Source organism: Mobula birostris, chromosome 4 (genome assembly GCF_030028105.1).
Source record: "Mobula birostris isolate sMobBir1 chromosome 4, sMobBir1.hap1, whole genome shotgun sequence".
NCBI lineage: Eukaryota > Metazoa > Chordata > Chondrichthyes > Myliobatiformes > Myliobatidae > Mobula > Mobula birostris.
Genome location: NC_092373.1, coordinates 27247770 through 27270640, shown reverse-complemented (window position 1 = coordinate 27270640; position 22871 = coordinate 27247770). Strand labels below are relative to the sequence as shown.

General features: G+C 44.0%; 1 protein-coding gene across 1 annotated transcript in view; it reads left to right on the top strand.

The window, feature by feature from the left end:
* The first annotated feature begins 12728 nt into the window (after window positions 1-12728).
* LOC140196224 (rhodopsin kinase grk7-a-like) overlaps window positions 12729-22871 on the top strand; it is a 34710-nt gene continuing 24567 nt past the window's right edge. Inside the window, 4 exon segments of the mRNA XM_072255037.1 lie at window positions 12729-13331; window positions 13543-13980; window positions 16498-16588; window positions 16591-16768. Coding sequence (XP_072111138.1) covers window positions 12729-13331; window positions 13543-13980; window positions 16498-16588; window positions 16591-16768 — 1310 coding nt within the window.

Here is a 22871-nt window from a genome sequence, read left to right as displayed (position 1 = left end):
CGGATCCCTTGTAGAAGTCGGCGTCTTGGACCTCCAGAAGTGGTCCACAGCAGGGGTGACTGATAAGTTCGTGGCCTAAGGTAGAAGGAGATGAGTTATTAACTTCAAACTTTCTGCATTTTCACTCGAAGAACTGCACGTGAATGTAACAAGAGCTATATAACTCATCTCCTTCTACCTTAGGCCATGAACTTATCAATCACCTCTGCTGTGGACCATCTGGAGGTCCAAGACGCTCTCGTTACATGCACGTGCATTTCAACTCTTTGAGTGACTGACAATCAGAAGGTTTGAAGTTAATAACTCATCTCCTTCTACCTTAGGCCATGAACTTATCAATCACTCCTGCTGTGGACCACTTCTACAAAGAAGGGATCCGTATGCTCCACGACCGCTGGACTAACTGTGTACATGTAGGAGGGGACTATGTTGAAAAATAAATGTGCTAGGTTTTCTAAAATTGACCCCTTCTACCTTAGGCCACGAACTTACCAATCACCCCTCATATAAATCTCCATAAGATCACCTCTGACAATCCAGAGAAACAGTCTCAGCCTTATATCTCAAGTCCTATAATCCCAGTAACATCCTTGCGAATTCATTCTGCACCCTTTCTAGGTCAATGATATCCTTCCTAGACCCAGGTGACCAGTATCCTAAGTGTGGTCTCACCAATATTTTGCACAGCTGTGACAGGATGACCCAAATCTCGTACTCAGTGGCTTGCCAAAGGCATTCTAAAACAGGGGTTCCCAGCCTTCTTTAAGCCATGGACCCTTACCATAAACTCAAGGGGTCTGTGAACCTCTGTAAATCTAAACCATCCTGTTTACTTGTAATTACACAGGGGGAAATTTCAAACATTCTTGGGTTTACTAACACAGGAAAATTCAAAATACATATTGCTAGAATGTGTCTGCAGAATGTTGTCTATTATAGCATAAACCAAGTTTACAAGGACCGCTGTCACAGGAAAGCAGCATCCAGGCTATGCTGTCCTCTCACTGCTGTCATCAGGAAGGAGGTACAGGAGCTTCAGATCCCACATCACCAGGTTCGAGAACAGTTATTACCCCTCAACCATCACGCTCTTGAACCAGAAGGGATAACTTCACTCACCCCAACACTGAACTGATTCCACCACCTAAGGACTCACTCGTGTTCTCAATATTTATTGCTTATCTATTTATTATTATTATCTTGTATTTGCATAGTTTGTTATTTTTTGCACATTGGTTGTTTGTCCATCTCTGACATATGTGGTTTTTCATTGATTCTATTGTGTTTCTGTGTATTTACTGTGAATGCCCACAAGAAAATGAACCTCAGGATAGTATATGGTAACATATACATACTTTGATAATAAATTTATTTAGAACTTCAAACATATGCTATTTACTAGATTGGCAATCTGGGTGATTTCAACTTCAGGTAGGGTTGTATATTGATGCAGATAATTAAACTCTCCTATCTGAGGGAAGTTGACAGCTGACATATCCTTTGCATGTTAGGCACCTGGAATTGGACCAGTTGTTCAACCCTTTGGATCTGATCCACTATTCAGCTACATCTAGGTTGGTCCAACCTCCATAATACATATCATTTGAATTATGGTATCCTTATCTATTTAAAATACATCGATATCAATAATGAAAAATTAAAAAGACCTCACCTAAGAATAGATTTCAATAATCTATCACTCAACTGGGTTTTAAAATTTGATTAACTGTAGTTTTATGGCTTCTTCCCAATATTTTAAGAATGGTGACATTTGGACTCTTCTAATCAAGAGGTACAATTTTAAAATCTAAAGACCTCTGAAAAATTCTAAGGTAAAGAAATATGTTTGATACTTTTCATCCATTTTACATACAATTTCATTGGAAGCCTACAGGTTTTAGAGATGCATCTGAAGGCATTTCTTCTTTATTAGCATTTTCATATTTGCATTAACCAATTTCAGCTTTTCCATGCCCTTTTTCTCAGCCATATATTTATTTTAGAAAAGACTATTTCTTCTCCACTATCAAAGTTGCTGGTGAACGCAGCAGGCCAGGCAGCATCTCTAGGAAGAGGTACAATTGATGTTTCGGGCCGAGACCCTTCGTCAGGACGAGGCGGGAGGAGAAGATGGCAGCGCGCCTGCGCGTGTGCAGCCTTCTGGTGAAAAATGATATCGTATCTGTTAAATAGGGGCCGTGAACAATTCTGATTTGATGGAGAATGGACATGAAAGCACAGAGGAACATCTATAGAAATTTCTGAAACGCCCATTCGCTGCTGTTGTTACTGCGTGGTCGTGAATCTTTCGGAGGGTAGGTCTCAAAATCCCTGGCCTTGCCTGCTTTTGGCAACCGAGAAGGAGGTCGAATCATTCGGACAGAGATGGCGCTTAGTACTCGGTGTTGGAGAGCTGATCAGAGCTCGAAGTTTTCAGATGACTCAGAGTCGGATTGTGGTCGGCATGGCAGGGAGAGTTTTTCTTCCTTCTCCCGTCTGCGTGAGATGTGGGACATTTGAGAAACTTTGAACTTTACGGTGCTCACGGACTTCTTCATCAAGTTATGGTATTGTTACACTGTTTGCAACTATATGGTTTTGTCAGTTTTTTCAGTCTTGGTTTGTCCTGTGTTTTGTGATATCACACCGGAGGAAATAATGTATCATTTCTTAATGCATGCATTAGTAAATGACAATAAAGGAGGACTACGTGTCTTCATAATCATATATTACTGTATTTCTAGGGTGGTGGGCTGGAGATACGTCTCTACCAAAGGAGGTGTAAGGTATTCCTTCCCCCTGCTAGCCTGCAGGTCACCCTTGGGCAGGGTGTAGCACTTGCTTAGTCCTCGTCCACCAATCAAGAGTCACGTGAACAGGGAACAGGTGGTGGATGGTTATATGAGCAATTGGTGCATATCATAATTTCTAGTTATGTGAACACCAATGCCAGGCAGGCAATCTCTGAAAAGAATTGATAATGGCTGGGGTAAAGACACTGCCCAGAAGAAGACAATGGCAAACCACTTCTGTAGAAAAATTTGCCAAGAACAACCATGGTCGTGGAAAGACCATAATCGCCCACATCATGAGACACAACTCATAATGAATGAATGAACTATATTTCTGCTTTCCACCACATCAAATTGTGAAATAATGTTTATATATCCCATGCTTCTGATCATTCTGTATCATTCTAGTTATCATCAGAGGCCTAATGATGTACTGGTGGCTGGGTAAATATGTGAACACATTTCAAGGAAAAGTATCTTTCTCTTCTAATTTCAATGGATTTAATGAAGTCCTTGTCCAAGACATTGATCTTAATCAACTTGGATGACTGTATATGTAACTGTCTAGTGTAATAACTAGTAAGTCCAGATGATTCTATCTGTAGATTTATTTATTCTCTGCTCAAAATAACCATGAATTTTGGTAACACCACTCAGAAGTATGAGTTCTTAATTTTTTTTAACCTGTTGTTGAATACAACAATCTGCAAATGTAATCTGCTCAAAATAATCCCAAGTAAAATTTGGCCCAAGCCTACACAAGGAGATATGAGGAGAGGTAACCAAGAGAAGCAAGTTTTAAAGAATATTTTAAAGAGAGAGCGGGAGAGAGGTGGTGCAGTAAAGATTGGAGACGGAATTTCAGACTCTAGACAGCCTACACTCATCAATGGGGTTGCTAAATGTGGCAATTTTGGAAAGAATTTAGGGAAAGGACCCGGTTTAGAAAAACCAGAGAGAGGATTTAAAATGGATGAAGATCTAACAGCAGGGTAGGTCAGTTAGTACAATGATGGGTAAATGGCATACTGGGAGTTCAGGTGAAAATTCCACTGGAGCATAATGAATTAAGGCAGAATAAATAAATAATGTTTAAATAAAATATTAAGTAAAAGCAGGAAAGTTATGGATGGGTTTTAGCAGCAGCTGAAGCAGGGCAAAGAGCAGCACTGCAGTGGAGGTATGAAATGAAATGTTGGCTATGGAACCTGTGTAGGATTGGAAACTAAGCTGAGGATCAAGTAGGAAATCAAGGTTATAAACTCTATTTCCACCTCAGATGTTCAGAGCAGGAAATCAAAATGGTTAATGAAGAGTGAGGAAACACTGCAAGGACATCCTCAAAATCCTTTTTAAAAGTAAGTGTAACACCCTCACTGACTCATATGAATCACTGAGCCATGAGCAATCAAAATGGAGAAGCTGCGTTCAAGATGGTACTGAAAGCTTCTTAAAGAGCACGCAGAAAACAAGCAAAAACAGCAGAAGGAATAGACCACTCTGAAAGTCCTCATTTGCCCACCTTGGCAGCAATCTGTGAACCCCACATTAGTGTAACTAGAGCCCATGGTTCTTGATGTATGAGAGGACGCTGATCTGTACTCGTACCTTGCTACTGGATTTGGAAGGTTGGGCAGGCACTGCTGCTGCCCAGTTGGACCATAAGTGCTGTGCTGCATTTGAGGTCTATATTTTGCAAGTGAGTCACACTGCTGGCACACTGAAACAGAGGCTGATTTTCAGCATTGGTGTCTGCCTTTACTGAAGGGTGACACCCAAAATGTAGAAAATGGTAAGAGTAAGAGAGGTCTCAGTTAACATCCACTCAAGAGCAAAAGAAGAAATGGGATAAGGTCCTTACTAGGTATTTCTCATTGATGTTCACAAAATCAAAGACAAAGTCAAGTATACTAGACTGTAAAACATAGGAGCAGAATTAGGCCAATCGGCCAATCAGGTCTGTTCTATCACTCCAGCATGGCCGATTTATTATCTTTCTCAACCCCATTCTCCAGCCTTCTACCTTCTCCCTGCAACCGTAAGCTCTTATTAATCAAGAACTTATCAACCTCTGCTTTAAATATACCAAATGACATAGCCTCCGCAGCCGTCAGTACCAATGAATTCCATGAACCCATCACCCTCTGGCTAAAGTAATACCTCCTCATCTCTGTCCTAAAGGGACGTCCTTGTACTCTGGGGCTGTGAACTCTGATCGTAGACTTCTCCACTGTAGGAAACATCCTCTCCATGTCTGTTGTATCTAGGCTTTTCAATATTCAGTAGGTTTCATTGAAATCCCCCCTCATTCTTCTAAACTCCAGCAAATACAGGCCCAGGGCCAGCAAACATTCCTCAGACATTAACCCTTTCCTTCCTGGGATCATTCTCGTGAACCTCCTCTGGACCCTGTCCAATGCCAGAACATCCTTCTTAGATAAGGGGCCCAAAACTGCTCACAATACTCCAACTGTGGTTTGACTAATGTCTTATAAAGCCTCAACATTTCATCCTTGCTTTTATGTTCTGGTGCTCTCGAAATTAATGCTAACATTGCATTTGCCTTCCTTACCAGCAACTCAACCTACAGTGAACATTAAGGGAATCTTTCATGAGGACTCATAAGACCCTTTGCACCTCTGATTTCTGAATTTGCTGTCTCTTCAAAAAATAATTTATTCCTTCTACCAAAGTGCATGTCCATACATGGCATTCCATCCACCATGTCTTTGTCCATTCCCCTGTGTCTACGTCCTTCAGCAGACTCCCTGCTTTCTCAACACTACCCCGCCCCTCCACCTATCTTTGTATCATCCACAATCTTGGCCACAAAGCCATCAGTTCTGTCATCCAAACTATCGATGTATGTTGTGAAAAGAAGTGGTCCCAACACTGACCCCTGAGGAACATCGTTAACCACCAACAGTCTCAATATTAAAACGCATAGTAACTGGTGTCTTAAACAACAAGAAGGGGCTTAAGTCCCCAGGGCTTTTGGGATCTATCTTAGGAAAATTTGGGATACAAGGGAAGAGATTACTTGACAGAGACCTTTGTAATAGAAGGAACAGCGGGTCTGATTATAGAAGGCAAAACGTAATTAATAAAGAGAAAGAATCTTACCTCAGAAATAAAGAAGTAGAATGATGTTGGGTAGGTTTAAACTGTGAGAGATCAAAGCATATTTTCTTTACAAGAATCCAATTGTCCATCTGCACAGGTCAGTGGAAGTTAACATGCAGGTACAGCATGCAATTAGAGAGGCAAATGATATTGTTCACCTTTATTGCAAGAGAATTTGTGTACAAGATGTAAGATATCTTACTGTACTTAAGTGGACCCTTGCAAGATCATGTACAGGTCTCCTTACCTAAAGAAGGAGGTATTAGTAACAGGGAAAACAGAGCAGGCTCACCATTTGATTACTGAGACAGAGGATTTGTCTTATCAGTGGAGATTAAACAAACTGGGCCCATATTCTCTTAATATTAAATGTATGAGATATAATCTGATTGTAACAAAACAAAGATTACAAGTCTTGGCAGGGTAGTAGCAGAATGATAATTCCCTCTCTCTACTGTCCAGAAATAGGTTCTGAAGTTCTAAATATCACCCAGGGGTTCATAAACCTTTGTAATTCTCTATCCAAGAGGGCTACGGAAAGGAACATATTGCTCTTGAAGATACTGAAGGCAGAGGTCAGTATTAGGGAAATCAAGGGATAGCTCAGGAAAGAGGCAATGATCAGTCATAAATCTTATTGCACAGTGGACCAGCTACAAATGGTCAAATGGTTTACCGTTTTCATGTCTTATGTTGTTACAGATAGGCAGAGCCGCAAAGTGACACTCAGCTGAAAGACTACATGGTGCAGCACTTCTTCAGACCTAAAATTTTGACTCTGGAAAGAGGATAGAAGGAATCAGCTTGATCAAAAAGCTGGCAGCAGCATTTGTGAGTCTGGATATCACCATGAAGCCTGAGAAATTATAAGCATCAGTCTGAAATTTGTAACAAGCACAGTCATTTAATTCAGTGGCAGCTCATCTTCCGTACTTGAATCACAGGCTGCTCTAATGAAAATAACCTCATTTACAACTCTCACATTCCATCAGCCTCATTAATTACAAGTTCAGTGCTAGTTAGAACTTCTTCTGACAGAGCTGAGCCCATATATCACACTAATTACATAGTCCTCTGATAATCATACTCAGAATATTACTTTCAAAGTAATTTTCATTTCTAACTTTAAATTAAGGATGCCTTACATAGCAGTGAGGATCTAAGGTTTTAGAGGATTATCCTTTCAACATAACCTAGTTCTATCTCAAGCTCCATGCATGGTCTGCTTCTGACAGTTTCTTTACATAAACACCTCAGAGCAAAACATTCTCTGAGAGTTGTGAACTAATTTTGGTGGACATTTAAAGAATGTGCAGTGATGACAGTTTTTCTGTCCCTGTGTTGCTGATGGTTATTTTTTATAACGCTGTATCTAAGCAACATCTGAAATTGCTTTTCAAGATAAACTAATAGCAATTTTACATAAGAGTTGGACAGATCAAGGGTGACAGTAACATGGTTACTGTGAGATAAAACAAAGTCCATCTAGTTGGGTTGAATCATCAATTGTTTAAAAAATCATCAGGAGGCTGGTAACATACGGCAATGCTCCTTCAGAAAAAAAAATGTTTTGCTTAGCAAAACTCTGATAAATTAGAAAACAGATGAGTGTTACTTAATGGATGAATTTTCCAATCTATGTTGGTAACAGTGATTGAACCATTTGTAATGAAACATGGTATTTAATTAACAATATAAAGATGTGATATCAAATTAGAAAAATTATCTGTGAACATGAAAATCTGTTTTGACATTAAAAGGAGTTTCATTAGAGGCAATCCACATTATGGGTGAATTTGGGAAATGATTGGAATCTGTGAAAGAAGAGGTCGATATGAATTCATGGTCACTAGAAGGTGAAGATGAGTAGATGAATGTTAGGAGGCCTGTGCGGAGAACATCAATGCCATTTTTAGAAGAGATTTAGTAAGTCATTTTTGGGGGTGCAATATTTTAGAATATATCAGTATAAGCATATATTGCATTTATATAGCAATAGCTTTCAAAACTTCAGGATGTTCTCAGGTACGTTTAACCAATTAAGTATTTCTGAAGTACTGTTGTAAGAAACAGAGCAGTTCATTTGCACCCAACAATATACATAGTGACAATGATCAAATTATCAGTATTAGTGGTTATGATTGAAAGAATAATGTGGGACAGAATAACTTCACTGTTCTTTTTAGAAAGAATCCCGTGGAATGTAGTTTTCAATAACAAAAACAATTTGATTACGGTGCCTTTACATTTCAAAATGCTTCATAGCAACGTTACAAGAAAGGACTGAATACCAAGGCTAACATGAGGTTATTAGAAAGCCAACCAAAAGATTTTAAGCAATGTCCTAAAGTGGGCAAGATAAAGTGGAATGAAGATTTATGGAAGGCGAGAAAATGGGGATAGGTTGAAAACAAGGAAGAAAGTTGTCAAGTCAAAGGATTACCTCACTGAGAGTTAATATACATCATGGGTGACAGTGGTGACTAGCTAATGTTCTAAAGAAAAGAGAAATAGAGAAACCAAGCACTTTGGGAGGGAATTCTAGAGATAAGAGCTTTTGTGGAGAAATTCAATTCAAGAATAGTGAAGAGGCCAGAAGTGGAAGAGCAATTTAAAAGCTGAATCAATGAATCAATTGTGTGGAGAGGATAATTCAATTGCACAAAAGAATTTGTAAATTTCAAATCAAGGTGTCGCTTAACCAGAAGACAATATAGGCCAACAAGCAGAGAGCAGATGGACAAATGGGACCTGGGGCAAGTTGGGGCATGACCTGCTGATATATCAGGGGGTAGAACAGCAGAGGCTGCTCAGGTGTACAATGAAATAGTCATATTCTTGTGGTTAAAAGGGGTGTCAAAGAGGGTTTCTAAAAGAAGGTAAGCTGAGTCAGGCAGAAATGCAGCAACATTACAGAGGCTGAAAGGGCATCTGTGTTGACACAGCTGCATAGTCCAATGTTCAACTCGCAGGTACAGTGCAATACAATGGTTAGTAGCAGTCTTGCTTAGTTTCAGACAGATGCCATGGAGATCAATAGATAAACGATTTAGGAAGAGTCTTTGGTGACGTACCAAATCTCCTCAAACTCTCAATGAAGTATAGCCACTGGTGTGCTTTCTTTGTGATTGAATCAATGTGTTGGGCGCAGAACAGATCCTCAGAGATATTGATGCACAGGAACTTAAAGCTGCTCACCCTTTCAACTGAACACCCCTCAATGAGGTCTAATGTGTGTGCTCCTGACCTCCCCTTCCTGAAGTCCACAATCAATTCCTTGGTCTTGTTAACGTCAAGTGCAAGACTGCTAATACAACACCACTGCATCAGCCATTTTATCTTGCCATCTGAGATTCTACCAACAACAGTGGTGTCATCGGTGACTTTACAGATCATATTTGAGTAAAGTCTTACTTATCTTGCTTATCAAATTTGTCAAATTTTTTTAATTTCTATTTTGAAAATGAATATGAATTCTGCTTCCAAGCCATTAAGTCCAAGATGGGGATATGTTTCTTTTGATATGACAGCCTTTAACTACATTCCGAACAATTTCCATGTACAATCTCAGCAGGTCCTCTTTACTACTGTCCTCCATTGCCTTTGGAATAAAGAGGAACTTCCCATTCCTCTTAATAACTATTACTGTCCATTATTAGCTCCTTAATTTTGAACCAGTACACTAAGATCTCTCTATACATCAGTATGCAACTGATAAGCAAGCAAGCAAAATGGGAAGTGGATAAGAAAGTGAACCTAAAGCACAGAATCAATGATGATCTTACTGAATAGCAGAACAGGCTCAAACAATCATACAGATCACTCCTGCACCTACGTCTTATGTCATGAAAGAGGGGTTGGGTTGGTGTTCCATTGTCTAAGTCACTGTCCACCTACACTTCAAATTTACCTGTTACAAATTCCAAGACTAAAGGGCTTGGATGTATACACACACATCCACAAGTATGTGGTATAAGAGTGGTTGGCAGTTTCCAACTAAGGTACAAAACAAGGCTTGAGTTCCAATTCTTAGCATGTTTCTAAAATGAAGAAAAAATGCTTACTTTTAACTGAAACCTGTCCTTTATAAGTGGAAAATGGACTTTTAACTTTAGTTCAAACTCCTAGTTCCTGACACAAACTTCTGAAATTTGCTAATGCTGTCTAAATTACAGGACTCTCTGTCCAGTTGATTTGACTATGAGAGGAAGGAAATATGAGAGAGAAGCACAGAGTCCGCATCGACCATCAACGACCAATTGATACCAATCCTGCTTTTATTCTCTCTACATTCACATCAACTCTTATAGATTCTACCATTTAACTTCACACCAGGGGCAATTTACACTGCCAAATAATTTGCCAACTTGCACGCTTTTGGGAGGAAGATGAAATACCTAAGAATGTTCAAATTCCACACAGACAGAACCCAAGGTCATAATTAAACTTGACGCTCTGGCACTTTGAGGCACTGCCTCTACCAGCTGTACCACTGTGCCATCAGTTTAAAAAGGATTTGAGAAGTTCTTTATTAGTCGATGAATATTCTTTGATTGCCAGAATACAAAATAAAAGTTAGACATTGTAACTTCAGTATGTGTAGAATGGCTGGGTATGGTTCAGTGACAATGATTCCACACTTGAAAATTTTAGTCATGATGTCAGGAGGAAATGCCAACAAGAGAAAAGCAATTCCTTCAAATAAAGGATAGAAATCGGTAGCGTGAGGAATCACAGGGTACTTTTGGCCAAACCCAGTCATTCAAGCCCTGCACTGGCAGAGGACCAAGGACAGATCACGTGCTATAGCCTGGAGACTCTGCAAAGCTCTAGACTGAAAAAATCAGAATACAGTACTGTATATTTCAAAAGGAAGACTAAGGGGTTAAGTTTTAAATGTATTGAGAACCAAGTTTTGACAGCACCAACAAATATAAATCATTATTAATCATGCAAATGTGTTATACATGTTCAAAATCAATGTTTATGAATAGTAAACTAATAATGACTGGATTTGCAAAAGTATCAGAGAACTTTGGATAGATAGCAGAGAATTGTCAGTAATGTGGAACTATAAATGACTTTAAATAAGTTTATTTTTATATTTCACTTTTTATAGGTTTCCTTTGATCAACTGTTGAATGTTAAAATGTGAGGTGGATTTTGATTATAGTTTTCCTTTTTCTAAAATTACTTTATGTCCTCTTGTTATACAAACCATTTTTCAAGTATAGAGGCAGGTATGGAAGCCTGAAGACACACTTAACAATTCAGAAGCAGCTTTTTCCCCATGCCATCTGATTTCTAAATGAATATGGAATCCATTAACAATACCTCACTATTTTATTTCTGTTTTAGCACTATTTATCTTAATTCAACTATTTAATATATATATATATATATATATATACTTACTGTAATTCAGTTTTTTTCTATATTTATTATGTATTGCATTGTACATCTGATTCTGATTCTGAAGTAAATATTGCTCATTGGCATGTGTTGCATTTTACTATCTGTCAGAGTCACAGCTTGGGTAAAGACACAGCTTCAGATGAAACAGAATTCCATCAGGATGTAAAATCCACTTACAGTGTGCTGAAGGTTTACTGGGCACTTCATAAACTATTTACAACTTTTAGAAATAAAGAGCCCCTACATGCAATCTTCCTACATCTAGCCTGTCCAATCCCTTTAAAACATATAAAATTCTAAAGGGATTGGACAGGCTAGATGTAGGAAGATTGTTCCCAATGTTGGGGAAGTCCAGAACGAGGGGTCACAGTTTGAGGATAAAGGGGAAGCCTTTTAGGACCGAGATGAGGAAAAACTTCTTCACACAGAGAGTGGTGAATCTGTGGAATTCTCTGTCACAGGAAACAGTTGAGGCCAGTTCATTGGCCATATTTAAGAGGGAGTTAGATAAAGCCCTTGTGGCTAAAGGGATCAGGGGGTATGGAGAGAAGGCAGGTACAGGGTTCTGAGTTGGATGATCAGCCATGATCATACTGAATGGCGGTGCAGGCTCGAAGGGCCGAATGGCCTACTCCTGCACCTATTTTCTATGTCTCTACACTGTGTACATCTGAAAGCCAATGACTAAATTACCATCTAGAGTGGATTACATCATTCCTCCTTTTGAAACAGTAATGTAAAATATTTTGATTCATATTCCTTAGTCTCATTTCATGAGACAACTAGAGTAAAATCTTCATTAGAGCTACAATTTGTTTAAATGGGAGAATACAAATATTTCTATTAATCTTAATTGATGTAGATGTTGAGCGATAAGATTTTAACTACAACTGAACTGAAATAACACTGCGGAAGGGTTCTTTCCTAACTCATGTCTTTGTAGCAAGTGAAGGAGCATCCGTGCCTAAGTTTCCAAAAATAAAACACAGGTCTTCTTAATTTCATTACTTTGCTTTTAAGTTTCATTGTAAATTATAAACATTTACTTAAAAACTCAAATAATTTTTTTAAAAATCACATCATAATTTAAATACTTAATAAATATGTTTATTAAGTGTTGCAACAAGCTATGCAAGCCACTTAGTTCAAGAGGTGTGTAGCTAACCATGTATTTAAGCATGTTATCAAACACATCTTATAAATGCCTCTGACAATGAAATATGGAATCTACTTAAGACAGAAATCCCTGAAGCATCATAATCCCTACACAGAGCTCCAAAGGTACTTAGAGAAATCTGTGAGGTGTTTAGTGGCACAAAATCTCAGGTTGTTCATAGTCAACAGGCACAGAAAAACTATTAGTTTTATATTAAGTTAGGATCTACAAAATAAGACATCATGTGTGACATGGGAGCACTCGATAACCTAATTGCCAACACAGTTTACCTGCAAGCTAGGACAAGTGTAGATATAGGTATCAAGGAAATGCGAAAGAGACGACAAAGTTTGTTCCTGCCGAGCCACGCACAATCTGTTTCGGTGAAACAAAATATTGATACTGCATATGAGAGTGTGTGTGAACAACAACCAATTGGGAAAAGGTTGTTCCATCAGCTTACAGCAACAGTCCCAGAATATCAAGTTGCTGTTGACTTCATAAATGAAGTTTCCAACTTTTACCTGGCTGAAAATGGAGTTAAGGAGAACTTGCGACAGAAGATTGTAACTGACTTTCTAAAGACTGATTCAAAAAATTATCTGTCCTTCCTCAGTCAAGAACTGGTCGCTAAGTGTAAAGCTGCTACAGAGAAGGAATCTGAAGAACTGCTGCCTCTGGCTGAATCAGAAGCTAAGATGTTCCTCAAAGAACATGCTTTCCAGGACTTCCTAAACAGTCCATTTTTTGAAATGTTCTTGCAATGGAAAACCTTTGAACGTCAGCCTATAACTGAAAAATATTTTTATCAATTCAGAATTTTAGGTAAAGGAGGATTTGGAGAGGTAAGATATTATTTATGTAGAACATTAGGTTTGAGAAAAAGTATACGGGCAATAACTTCCCAGTAATTTTCAATACATTTATATTGAAATGGTTACATATATTAATATTTAAATATACAGTATATTCAATCAAATGGAAATAATGACAGCAAATAATATTTTTATTGTTAAAGTTTCTAACAATTTGCTTTGCTTTCTTTGCTTTGTTCAGGTGTGTGCTATGCAAGTGAAAATATCTGGCAAAATGTATGCATGTAAACAGTTAGACAAGAAACGACTAAAGAAAAAGCAGGGAGAGGAAATGGCCTTTCTTGAGAAAGAAATCTTGGAAACAGTTAACAGCCGTTTTATTGTCAACCTTGCTTACACTTATGAAACCAAGAGCCATCTCTGCTTGGTGATGACCTTGATGAATGGAGGAGACCTGAAATTTCACATTTATAACACTGGAGAAAGGGGAATTGAAATGAACCGTGCAATATTTTACACAGCCCAGGTTACCTGTGGAATTTTGCACCTTCACGCTCTGAATATTGTGTACCGTGACATGAAGCCTGAAAATGTTTTACTGGATGATGATGGAAACTGCAGACTCTCAGATTTGGGGCTTGCAGTCAGAATTAAAGAGGGCAAAGCCATTAACCATAAAGTAAGTATGAACATGCAAATTTGACACACATGCACTAATAGAATTATTATGGTCTAGAAACCTGTAAATCTCGTAAAGGAATCAGGTAAAATCCAGTCACAAACATCCTAATAAAGATCCCCTTAGGTTGTTATGTCAGCTGGTAAGAGGAAAACATTATTAATCTGACAATGATTTCTAAAGTATTATCCTGTGGAAAATGCACAGAAGCCCAGATTTTGCAACAGGAAAAGTAGCAAGTTGGACAGGAACTGGTGATACTGCTCATGTGAAGTAAAATGCATAAATCGGTGAATGGTTTCCTGAGTTTAAACTTCACAGATATATTGGCGTTAAAACACAAATGCATAAAGTTGTAGTGAATACTCCTCAAATACTAAATAAACATACCAGAAAATGCTAATGTTTCTCCAGTGGGTTAAGTCAAATTTTATCAGTTTTACCAATTCTCTTTAGCAATGAATATTTAACAGGTTAAAGATCGATCTTTTAAACCGTAATTATAGCTGGTGATTTTTCTTATTATTTTTATTGTTTATTTTACTTCTTTTTCTCCCTACCTTACTTTCTCCCTCACTTTACATCATTTACTTTATTTTCTGTACTTTTTCCATTATTACTTTATATCCACTCAAGGGACATGAGCTTCACAGGCTAAGCCAGTGTTTAATTTCCCATCCCTAATTGCCCTTGAGAAAATGGTGGTGTGGTCAATCCCTGAACTACTGCAGTCCTTGAGGTGTGGGTTTACTCATAATGCTATTGCAAATGGTAATCATATGCATGACTCAGTAAGAATCCTTCAATCTGGTTGAATGCGGAGATACACTATTGCTCTCACTAGTCACAGAGCCTCCAGGTCCTCTGTATGGGACTCTACATTAAAATGACACCCCATTTGCTATAAGCTGTGCCATACAAAAGAAATGTGGGCTGTTATAATAAATGTTTGATGGCCAGTGATCCTGTTTTCTAGCGTGCTCTTTGAACATCCTTTGCAAATTACCATCACCATTCCACCAAATGCAAATTTTAGTATCTGCTAAAAATGTTAGATACACTGCAATTGAATACCTTGACTGAGTTTTTCAATCGAGCTGAACGTTGTAAAGTTACAGAACATCTATATTTGATTCATCCTTGATTTTTACTTGGAACTCTTAGGTTGATCTCAATAATACGGAAAATTACTGCAATTCACTTAACTGTTTTGGAATAAACCGTTGTTATCAAGCGGTTCAACACAGAATCCTTGTCATTATATTTATGATGCTTCAACTTTGTAAACACAAGCACTATATTCTTTCAATCCACACATCCAAAACAATGAACAAATAGATAAAAAATACGTTCCCTTTTAATGACTACATAAACATTAATAAGGTATACCATTAATTTGCAGCTCAATGGGTTAAGAGATTATCAGTGTTTTCGTAATTGAAAACATGGGTGTAGAGACGTCTTCTATCACCTGCAGCAGACATGTGATCTGCGTATTTGCAGGCGGCATTTATCAACTTCCAACATTTGAACACATTCAATGCAAGCAAAGGGGATGAATTTCTATCTCAGGAAAAGCAGAAATGCACAGCAAGGCTATAAGTAATGTGGAGCAAACACACACAAAATGCCGGAGGAACTCAGCAGGCCAGGCAGCGTCTATGGAAAAGAGTAAACAGTCGATGTTTTGGGCCAAAACCCTTCATCAAGTATAGATGAATTGTCTTGGCCGAAAACATTGACTGTTTACTCTTTGCCATAGATGCTGCCTGGCCTGCTGTGTTCCTCTGGCATCTAGAGTGTATTGCTTCGGATTTCCAGCATCTGCAAACTTTCTCTTGTTTATAGTAGTGTAGATGTCGTAATGAGTTCGTTGATCAGACAGAGTGTTTATCGAAGGATGCTCATTTGGGAAAGACCATGGAGCTGTGGGACATCAACTAACATAGGAAAAGGATTGCTGGAGAATTGGACAGCAAAGTTACAGAATGGATGATGAATATTATAAATTAGAATGGAAAAGCAAAAGTATCAAAAGTGAAAAATCTGTTGGGTATAATCATATGTTAGAAAGTGAAATGCAGTAAACTATAAACTTCATAAAATAATTGCTTTAGTACGTTGCAGAGAGACCATTTTGTTTTAGCAGATAACAGCAATATTTAAAGTGTAGGCTGGATTTGTTTTAGCTATTTGCTCCAATGACTCATTTTAATTCTTCCAATCTGCCCTCCTATTATGAAATTTCTCAAATCTGAACACAATTTTTTAGCCTCAATCCATGAAATGACACATTCTGCAGCTTTTTAATCACAGCCTAACAATAATTACACATTAACTCAAAACTACCTCTGTATAACAGAGGTGTCCTACCAGTACACCTACATTACCCGGTTATTGGCTGATGAACTGTTCAGTTGAGAATATACCAAACATAAATTTTAATTAGACTAATGCAATGATGCTTTTGCTTTTATTTGTGTATTTAAAATGTTCTTTGTTTCTTTAATACTTCAGGCCGGAACTAATGGTTATATGGCTCCAGAGATTTTAAAAGAAGAAAAGTACACATACTCTGTGGACTGGTTTGCTCTAGGATGCAGTATTTACGAATGATTGCAGGCAGAACTCCTTTTAAGGATCATAAGGAAAAGGTCAGTAAAGATGAAGTGAAAAGGAGAACACTGGAAGACGAAGTGAAATATGAGCACCCTAATTTCACAGAAGAGTGTAAGGACATCTGCCAACAGCTTTTGGCCAAGAACTCAGAGGAACGCTTGGGCTGCAGGTAAGCATCTTGAAATAGTCGAGACTGTGAATCATTGTGCTAGTCTGCAACGATAATTTTAGTATGATTGTTATTCTAAAATATGTTTAGTATGCCAGATTTACTGCTGGGAAAAGCTGGCATTTGAGAGAAGTTGACTATTTATTCATCTAGGAGAAAACATAAACGCTATTGTTTCAAGATGCTGTATTTCATTCTGAAGTGGAAAATGTAAATTCAGGAATTTAAATCAACCTAAAAATGTTTCCCTATAAATCCACCTCTCATTAAATTATTTTAATTACAATGTACACTATTACTTAGTGTTTTTATTCATACATTTCTCCTTCATTTGGATTAACTACTCCTACAAAGACCAGTATCTGGAACTTCCCAAACCCTCTCCACCTGCCCTGGAACAATATAAGTAGACTATTCAGATTATTGATCCTGTTCCATATTATTTTTTATATATTTTTATTCATTTTACTGGATGTATCAGATATTGAAATTGCCTATATTTAATGCCATTCATTAGAAAAGATAGTGGTGGTGAGCTCCTTGTTCTGCTGTTGTTCTCCTAATGAAGGTATTCCTGTTGTTGCATGAATGAAGTCACCAGAAATAAACAATGCTAGACATGAAGCACTCTCCTTATTCGACAAAATATCACAAATAAGCTGACAGACTTTGGAGAAGGGAGAGAAGGGGGAAGGAGAGAAGGGGGAAGGGGAGAAGGGGGAGAAGGAGAGAAGGGAGAAGGGGAAAGGGAGAGAAGGAGGGAAGGGAGAAGGGAGAAGGGGAAAGGAGAGAAAGGGGAAGGGTGAGAAGGGGAAGGAGGAAGGAGGAGAAGGGAGAAGGGGAGAAGGGCGAAGGGAGAAGGGCGAAGGGAAGAGGGAACCGAAAAGGGGAGAAGAGGGAAGGGGGAAGGGGGAAGAGGGGAAGGGGAAGGGGAGAAGGGAAGGGGAAGGGAGAAGGGGAAGGGGAAGGGGAGAAGGGGAAGGGGAGGGGAGGGGAGAAGGGGAAGGGGAAGGGGAAGGGGAGGAGGGGAAGGGGAGAAGGGGAAGGGGAAGGGGAGAAGGGGAAGGGGAGAAGGGGAAGGGGAAGGGGAGAAGGGGAAGGGGAGAAGGGGAAGGGGAGAAGGGGAAGGGGAGAAGGGGAAGGGGAGAAGGGGAAGGGGAGGGGAGGGGAGAAGGGGAAGGGGAAGGGGAAGGGGAGGGGAGGAGGGAGGAGGGGAAGGGGAGAAGGGAAAGGGGAGAAGGGAAGGAGGGCAAGGGGAGAAGGGGAAGAGAAGAAGGGGAAGGGGAGGAGGGAGAAGGGGAAGGGGAAGAGGGGGAAGGCGAGGAGAGAGAAGGGGAAGGGAAGGAGGGAGAAGGGGAAGGTGAGGAACGGAAGGGGAGAAGGGGAAGGGGAGGAAGGGGAAGGGGAGGAGGGGGAAGGAGAGGAGGGGAAGGGGAGGAGGGGAAGGGGAGGAGGGGAAGGGGAGGAGGGGGAAGAGGAGAAGGGGAGGAGGGAGAAGCGGAAGGGGAGAAGGGGAAGGGGAGAAGGGGAGGAGGGGAATGGGAGAAGAGGAGGGGGAGGAGGGGAAGGGGAGGAGGGGAAGGGGAGGAGGGGAAGGGGAGGAGGGGAAGGGGAAGAGGAGAAGGGGAGAAGGGTAAGGGGAGAAGGGGAGAAGGGGAGGAGGGGAAGGGGAGAAGGGGAGAAGGGGAAGGGGAGAAGGGGAAGGGGAAGGGGAGAAGGGGAAGGGGAAGGGGAGAAGGGGAAGGGGAAGGGGAGAAGGGGAAGGGGAAGGGGAGAAGGGGAAGGGGAGAAGGGGAAGGGAGGAGGGAAAAGGGAGAAGGGAAAGGGGAGAAGGGGAAGGTGAGGAGGGGGAAGGGGAGGAGGGGGAAGGGGAGGAAGGGGAAGGGGAGGAGGGGAAGGGGAGGAGGGGGAAGGGGAGGAGGGGGAAGAGGAGGAGGGAGAAGGGGAGAAGGGGAAGGGGAGAAGAGGGAGAAGGGGAGGAGGGGAAGGGGAGAAGGGGAAGGGAAGAAGGGGAAGGGGAGAAGGTGAAGGGGAGAAGGGAAAGGGGAGAAGGGAAAGGGGAGAAGGGAAAGGGGAGAGGGGAGGAGGGGGAGGAGAGGAGAAGGGGAATGGAGGAGGGGGAGGAGAGAAGGGGAAGGAAGAAGGGGAAGGGGAGAAGGGGAGAAGGGGAAGGGGAGAAGGGAGGGAAAGAAATGGAAGGGGAGGAGGGGAAGGGGAGGAGGGGAAGGGGAGAAGGGAAAGGGGAGAAGGGAAAGGGAGAAGGGAAAGGGGAGAGGGGAGAAGGGGAAGGGGAGAAGGGGAGAAGGGGAGGAGGGGAGGAGGGGGAGGAGGGAGAAGGGGAAGGGGAAAAGGGGAGAAGGGGAAGGGGAGAAGGGGAGGAGGGGAGGAGGGAGAAGGGGAAGGGGAGAAGGGGAAGGGGAGAGGGGGAGAAGGGGAGAAGGGGAGAAGGGAGAAGGGGAGAAGGGAGAAGGGGGAAGGGGAGGAGGGGGAAGGGAGGAGGGGGAAGGGGAGGAGGGGGAAGGGGAGGAGGGGGAAGGGAGGAGGGAGAAGGGAGAAGGGGAGGAGGGAGAAGGGGAGGAGGGAGAAGGGGAGGAGGGAGAAGGGGAAGGGAGAAGGGGAAGGGAGAAGGGGAAGGGAGAAGGGGAAGGGAGAAGGGGAAGGGAGAGGGGGGAATGGGAGAAGGGGAAGGGGAGAATGGGGAAGGGGAGAATGGGGAAGGGAGAAGGGGAAGGGAGAAGGGGAAGGGGAGAAGGGGAAGGGGAGAAAGGGAAAGGGGAGAAGGGAAAGGGAGAAGGAAAGGGGAGAAGGGAAAGGGGAGAAGGGAAAGGAGAGAAGGGGAGAAGGAGAAGGGGAGAAGGGGAAGGGGAGAAGGGGAAGGGAGAAGGGGAAGGGGAGAAGGGGAAGGGGAGAAGGGGAAGGGGAGAAGGGGAAGGGGAGAAGGGGAGAAGGGAGAGGGGAGAAGGGGAGAAGGGGAATGGAGAAGGGGAGAAGGGGAAGGAGAAGGGGGTAGGTGAGGAGGGGAGAAGGGAAGGGGAGAAGGGGAGGAGGGGGAGGAGGAAGAAGGGGAAGGGGAGAAGGGGAAGGGGAGAAGGGGAAGGGGAGAAGGGAGAAGGGGAGAAGGGAGAGGGGAGAAGGGGAGAAGGGGAATGGGAGAAGGGAGAAGGGAGAAGGGAAGGAGAAGGGGGTAGGGGAGGAGGGGGAAGGGGAGGAGGGAGAAGGGGAGGAGAAGAAGGGGAAGGGAGAAGGGGAGGGGGAGAAGGGAAGGGGAGAAGGGGAAGAGGGAGAAGAGGAAGGGGAGAAGGGGAAGAGGGAGAAGAGGAAGGGGAGAAGGGAAAGGGAGAAGGGAAAGGGGAGAAGGGAAAGGGAGAAGGGAAAGGGGAGAAGAGAAAGGGGAGAAGAGAAAGGGGAGAAGGGAAAGGGGAGAAGGGAAAGGGGAGAAGGGAAAGGGGAGAAGGGAAAGGGGAGAAGGGAAAGGGGAGAAGGGGAGAAGGGAGAAGGGGAAGGGGAGGAGGGGAGGAGGGAGAAGGGGAAGGGGAAGGGGAGGAGGGGGAGGAGAGAAGGGGAAGGAAAAAGGGAAGGGGAGAAGGGGAAGGGGAGAAGGGGAGGGGGAGGAGGGAATGGGAGAAGGGAAAGGGGAGAAGGGGAGGAGGGAGAAGGGGAAGGGGAGAAGGGGAAGGGGAGAAGGGAGAAGGGGAGAAGGGAGAAGGGGAGAAGGGAGAAGGGGAGAAGGGGAGAAGGGGAGAAGGGGAGAAGGGGAGAAGGGGAAAGGGAGGAGGGGAAGGGGAGGAGGGGGAAGGGGAGAAGGGGAAGGGGAGAAGGGGAAGGGGAGGAGGGGAAGGGGAGGAGGGGAAGGGGAGGTGGGGAAGGGGAGGAGGAGAAGTGGTGGAGGGAAAGGGAAGGTGGGGAAGGGGAAGAGGGGGAAAGGGAGGAGGGGGAAGGGGAAGGAGATGGGGAGGAGGGAGAAGGGGAGGAGGGAGAAGGGAGGAGGGAGAAGGGGAGGAGGGAGAAGGGGAGGAGGGAGAAGGGGAAGGGGAGAAGGGGAGAAGGATAAGAGGAAGGGGAGAAGGGAAAGGGGAGAAGGAAAGGGGAGAAGGGAAAGGGGAGAAGGGAAAGGGGAGAAGAGGAAGGGGAGAAGGGAAGGGGAGAAGGGAAAGGGGAGAAGGAAAGGGGAGAAGGGAAAGGGGAGAAGGGAAAGGGGAGAAGGGAGAAGGGGAAGGGGAGAAGGGGGAGGAGGGAGAAGGGAAGGGGAGAAGGGGAAGGGGAGAAGGGGAAGGGGAGGAGGGGGAAGGAGAGGAGGGGAAGGAGAGGAGGGGGAAGGGGAGGAGGGGAAGGGGAGGAGGGGGAAGGGAGGAGGGGGAAGGGGAGGAGGGGGAAGGGGAGGAGGGGAAGGGGAACAGGGGAAAGGGAGGAGGGGGAAGGGGAAGGAGAGGGGAGGACAGAGAAGGGGAGGAGGGAGAAGGGGAAGGGGAGAGGGGGGAATGGAGAAGGGGAAGGGGAGAATGGGGAAGGGAGAAGGGAAGGAGAGAAGGGGAGAAGGAGAAGGGGAGAAGGGGAAGGGGAGAAGGGGAAGGGGAGGAGGGGAAGGGGAGGAGGGGAAGGGGAGGAGGGGAAGGGAGAAGGGGAAGGGGAGAAGGGGAAGGGGAGAAGGGGAAGGGGAAGTGGAGGAGGGAGAAGGGGAAGGGGAGGAGGGAGAAGGGGAAGGGCAGAAGGGGAGGGGGAGAAGGGGAGGGGGAGAAGGGGAGGGGGAGAAGGGGAGGGGGAGAAGGGGAGGGGAGAAGGGAAGGGAGAAGGGAAGGGAAGGGAAGGGAGAGGGGAAAGGGAGAGGGGAAAGGGGAGAGGGAAAGGGGAGAAGGGAAAGGGAGAAGGGAAAGGGGAGAAGGGAAAGGGGAGAAGGGAAAGGAGAGAAGGGAAAGGAGAGAAGGGGAGAAGGGGAAGGGGAGAAGGGGAAGGGGAGGAGGGGAAGGGGAGGAGGGGGAGGGGAGGAGGGGAGGAGAGGCAGGAGGGAGAAGGGGATGGGGAGAAGGGGAAGGGGAGAAGGGGAAGGGGAGGAGGGAAGGGGAGAAGGGGAAGGGGAGAAGGGGAAGGGGAGAAGAGTGAGAAGGGGAAGGGAGAAGGGGAGGAGGGAGAAGGGGAAGGGGAGAAGAGAAGAGAAGAAGGGGAAGGGGAAAGGGAGAAGGAAAAGAAGAGAGAAGGGGAAGGGGAGAAGTAGAAGGGAGGAAGGGGAAGGGGGAAGGGGAGGGGAGGAAAAGGAGGGGAGAACGGGAGGGGAGAAGGGGAGGGGAGAAGGGGGGAAGGAGGAGGGAGAAGGGGGAAGGGGTGGGGAGAAGATGGGGAGGGGAGGAGGGGGAGGTGGGAGGGAAGGGGAGGAGTGGGAGGAGGGGAGGAGGGGGTGGAGGGAGAAGGGGTGGGGAGTAGGGGAAGGGGAGAAGGGGAAGGGGATGAAGGGGAAGGGGAGTAGGGGATGGGGTGTATGGGTAGGGGAGATGGGAAGGGGTGGGAGGAGGGAGGTGAGAGGTGGAGGTGGAGGGAGGTGGGAGTAGGGATGGGGGATGGGGTTGGGGAGGGAGGGGTTGGAAGGGTGAAGTGGTGATGGGAGAGGGGTGTTGGGGATGGGGTTGGTGAGGGGTGGGTGGAGGGGTGTTGGGGTTGGGGGAGGGGAGGTGGGGGTGGAGGGAGTAGGGGATGGGTGTTGGGGTTGGGGAGATAGGGTAGGGGTGTTGGGGTGTAGGGTGTTGGGTGTGGGGAGTTGGGGTGTTGGGGTGGGGAGGTGGGGTGTTGGGGATGGGGTGTTGGGTGTAGGGTGAAGGGTTGGTGTTGGGGGTGGGGTGGTGGGGTGTGGGGGTGTTGGGTGGTTGGGTGTGGGGTTGGGGTGTTGGGGTGGGGTGTTGGGATTGGGGTGTTGGGTGTAGGGTGTGTGTTGGGGGTGGTTTGGGTGTTGGGTTGGGGGTGAAGGGTTTGGGTGATGGGAGTTTGGGTGAGGGTTGTGGTTTGGGGTGTTGGGTGTTGGGGTGATGGGGGTTTGGGTGTGGGGTTGGTGTGTGTTGGAGGGTTTGGGGTGTTGGGTTTGGGGTGTTGGGGTTGGTGTTGGTGTTGTGGGTGGGTG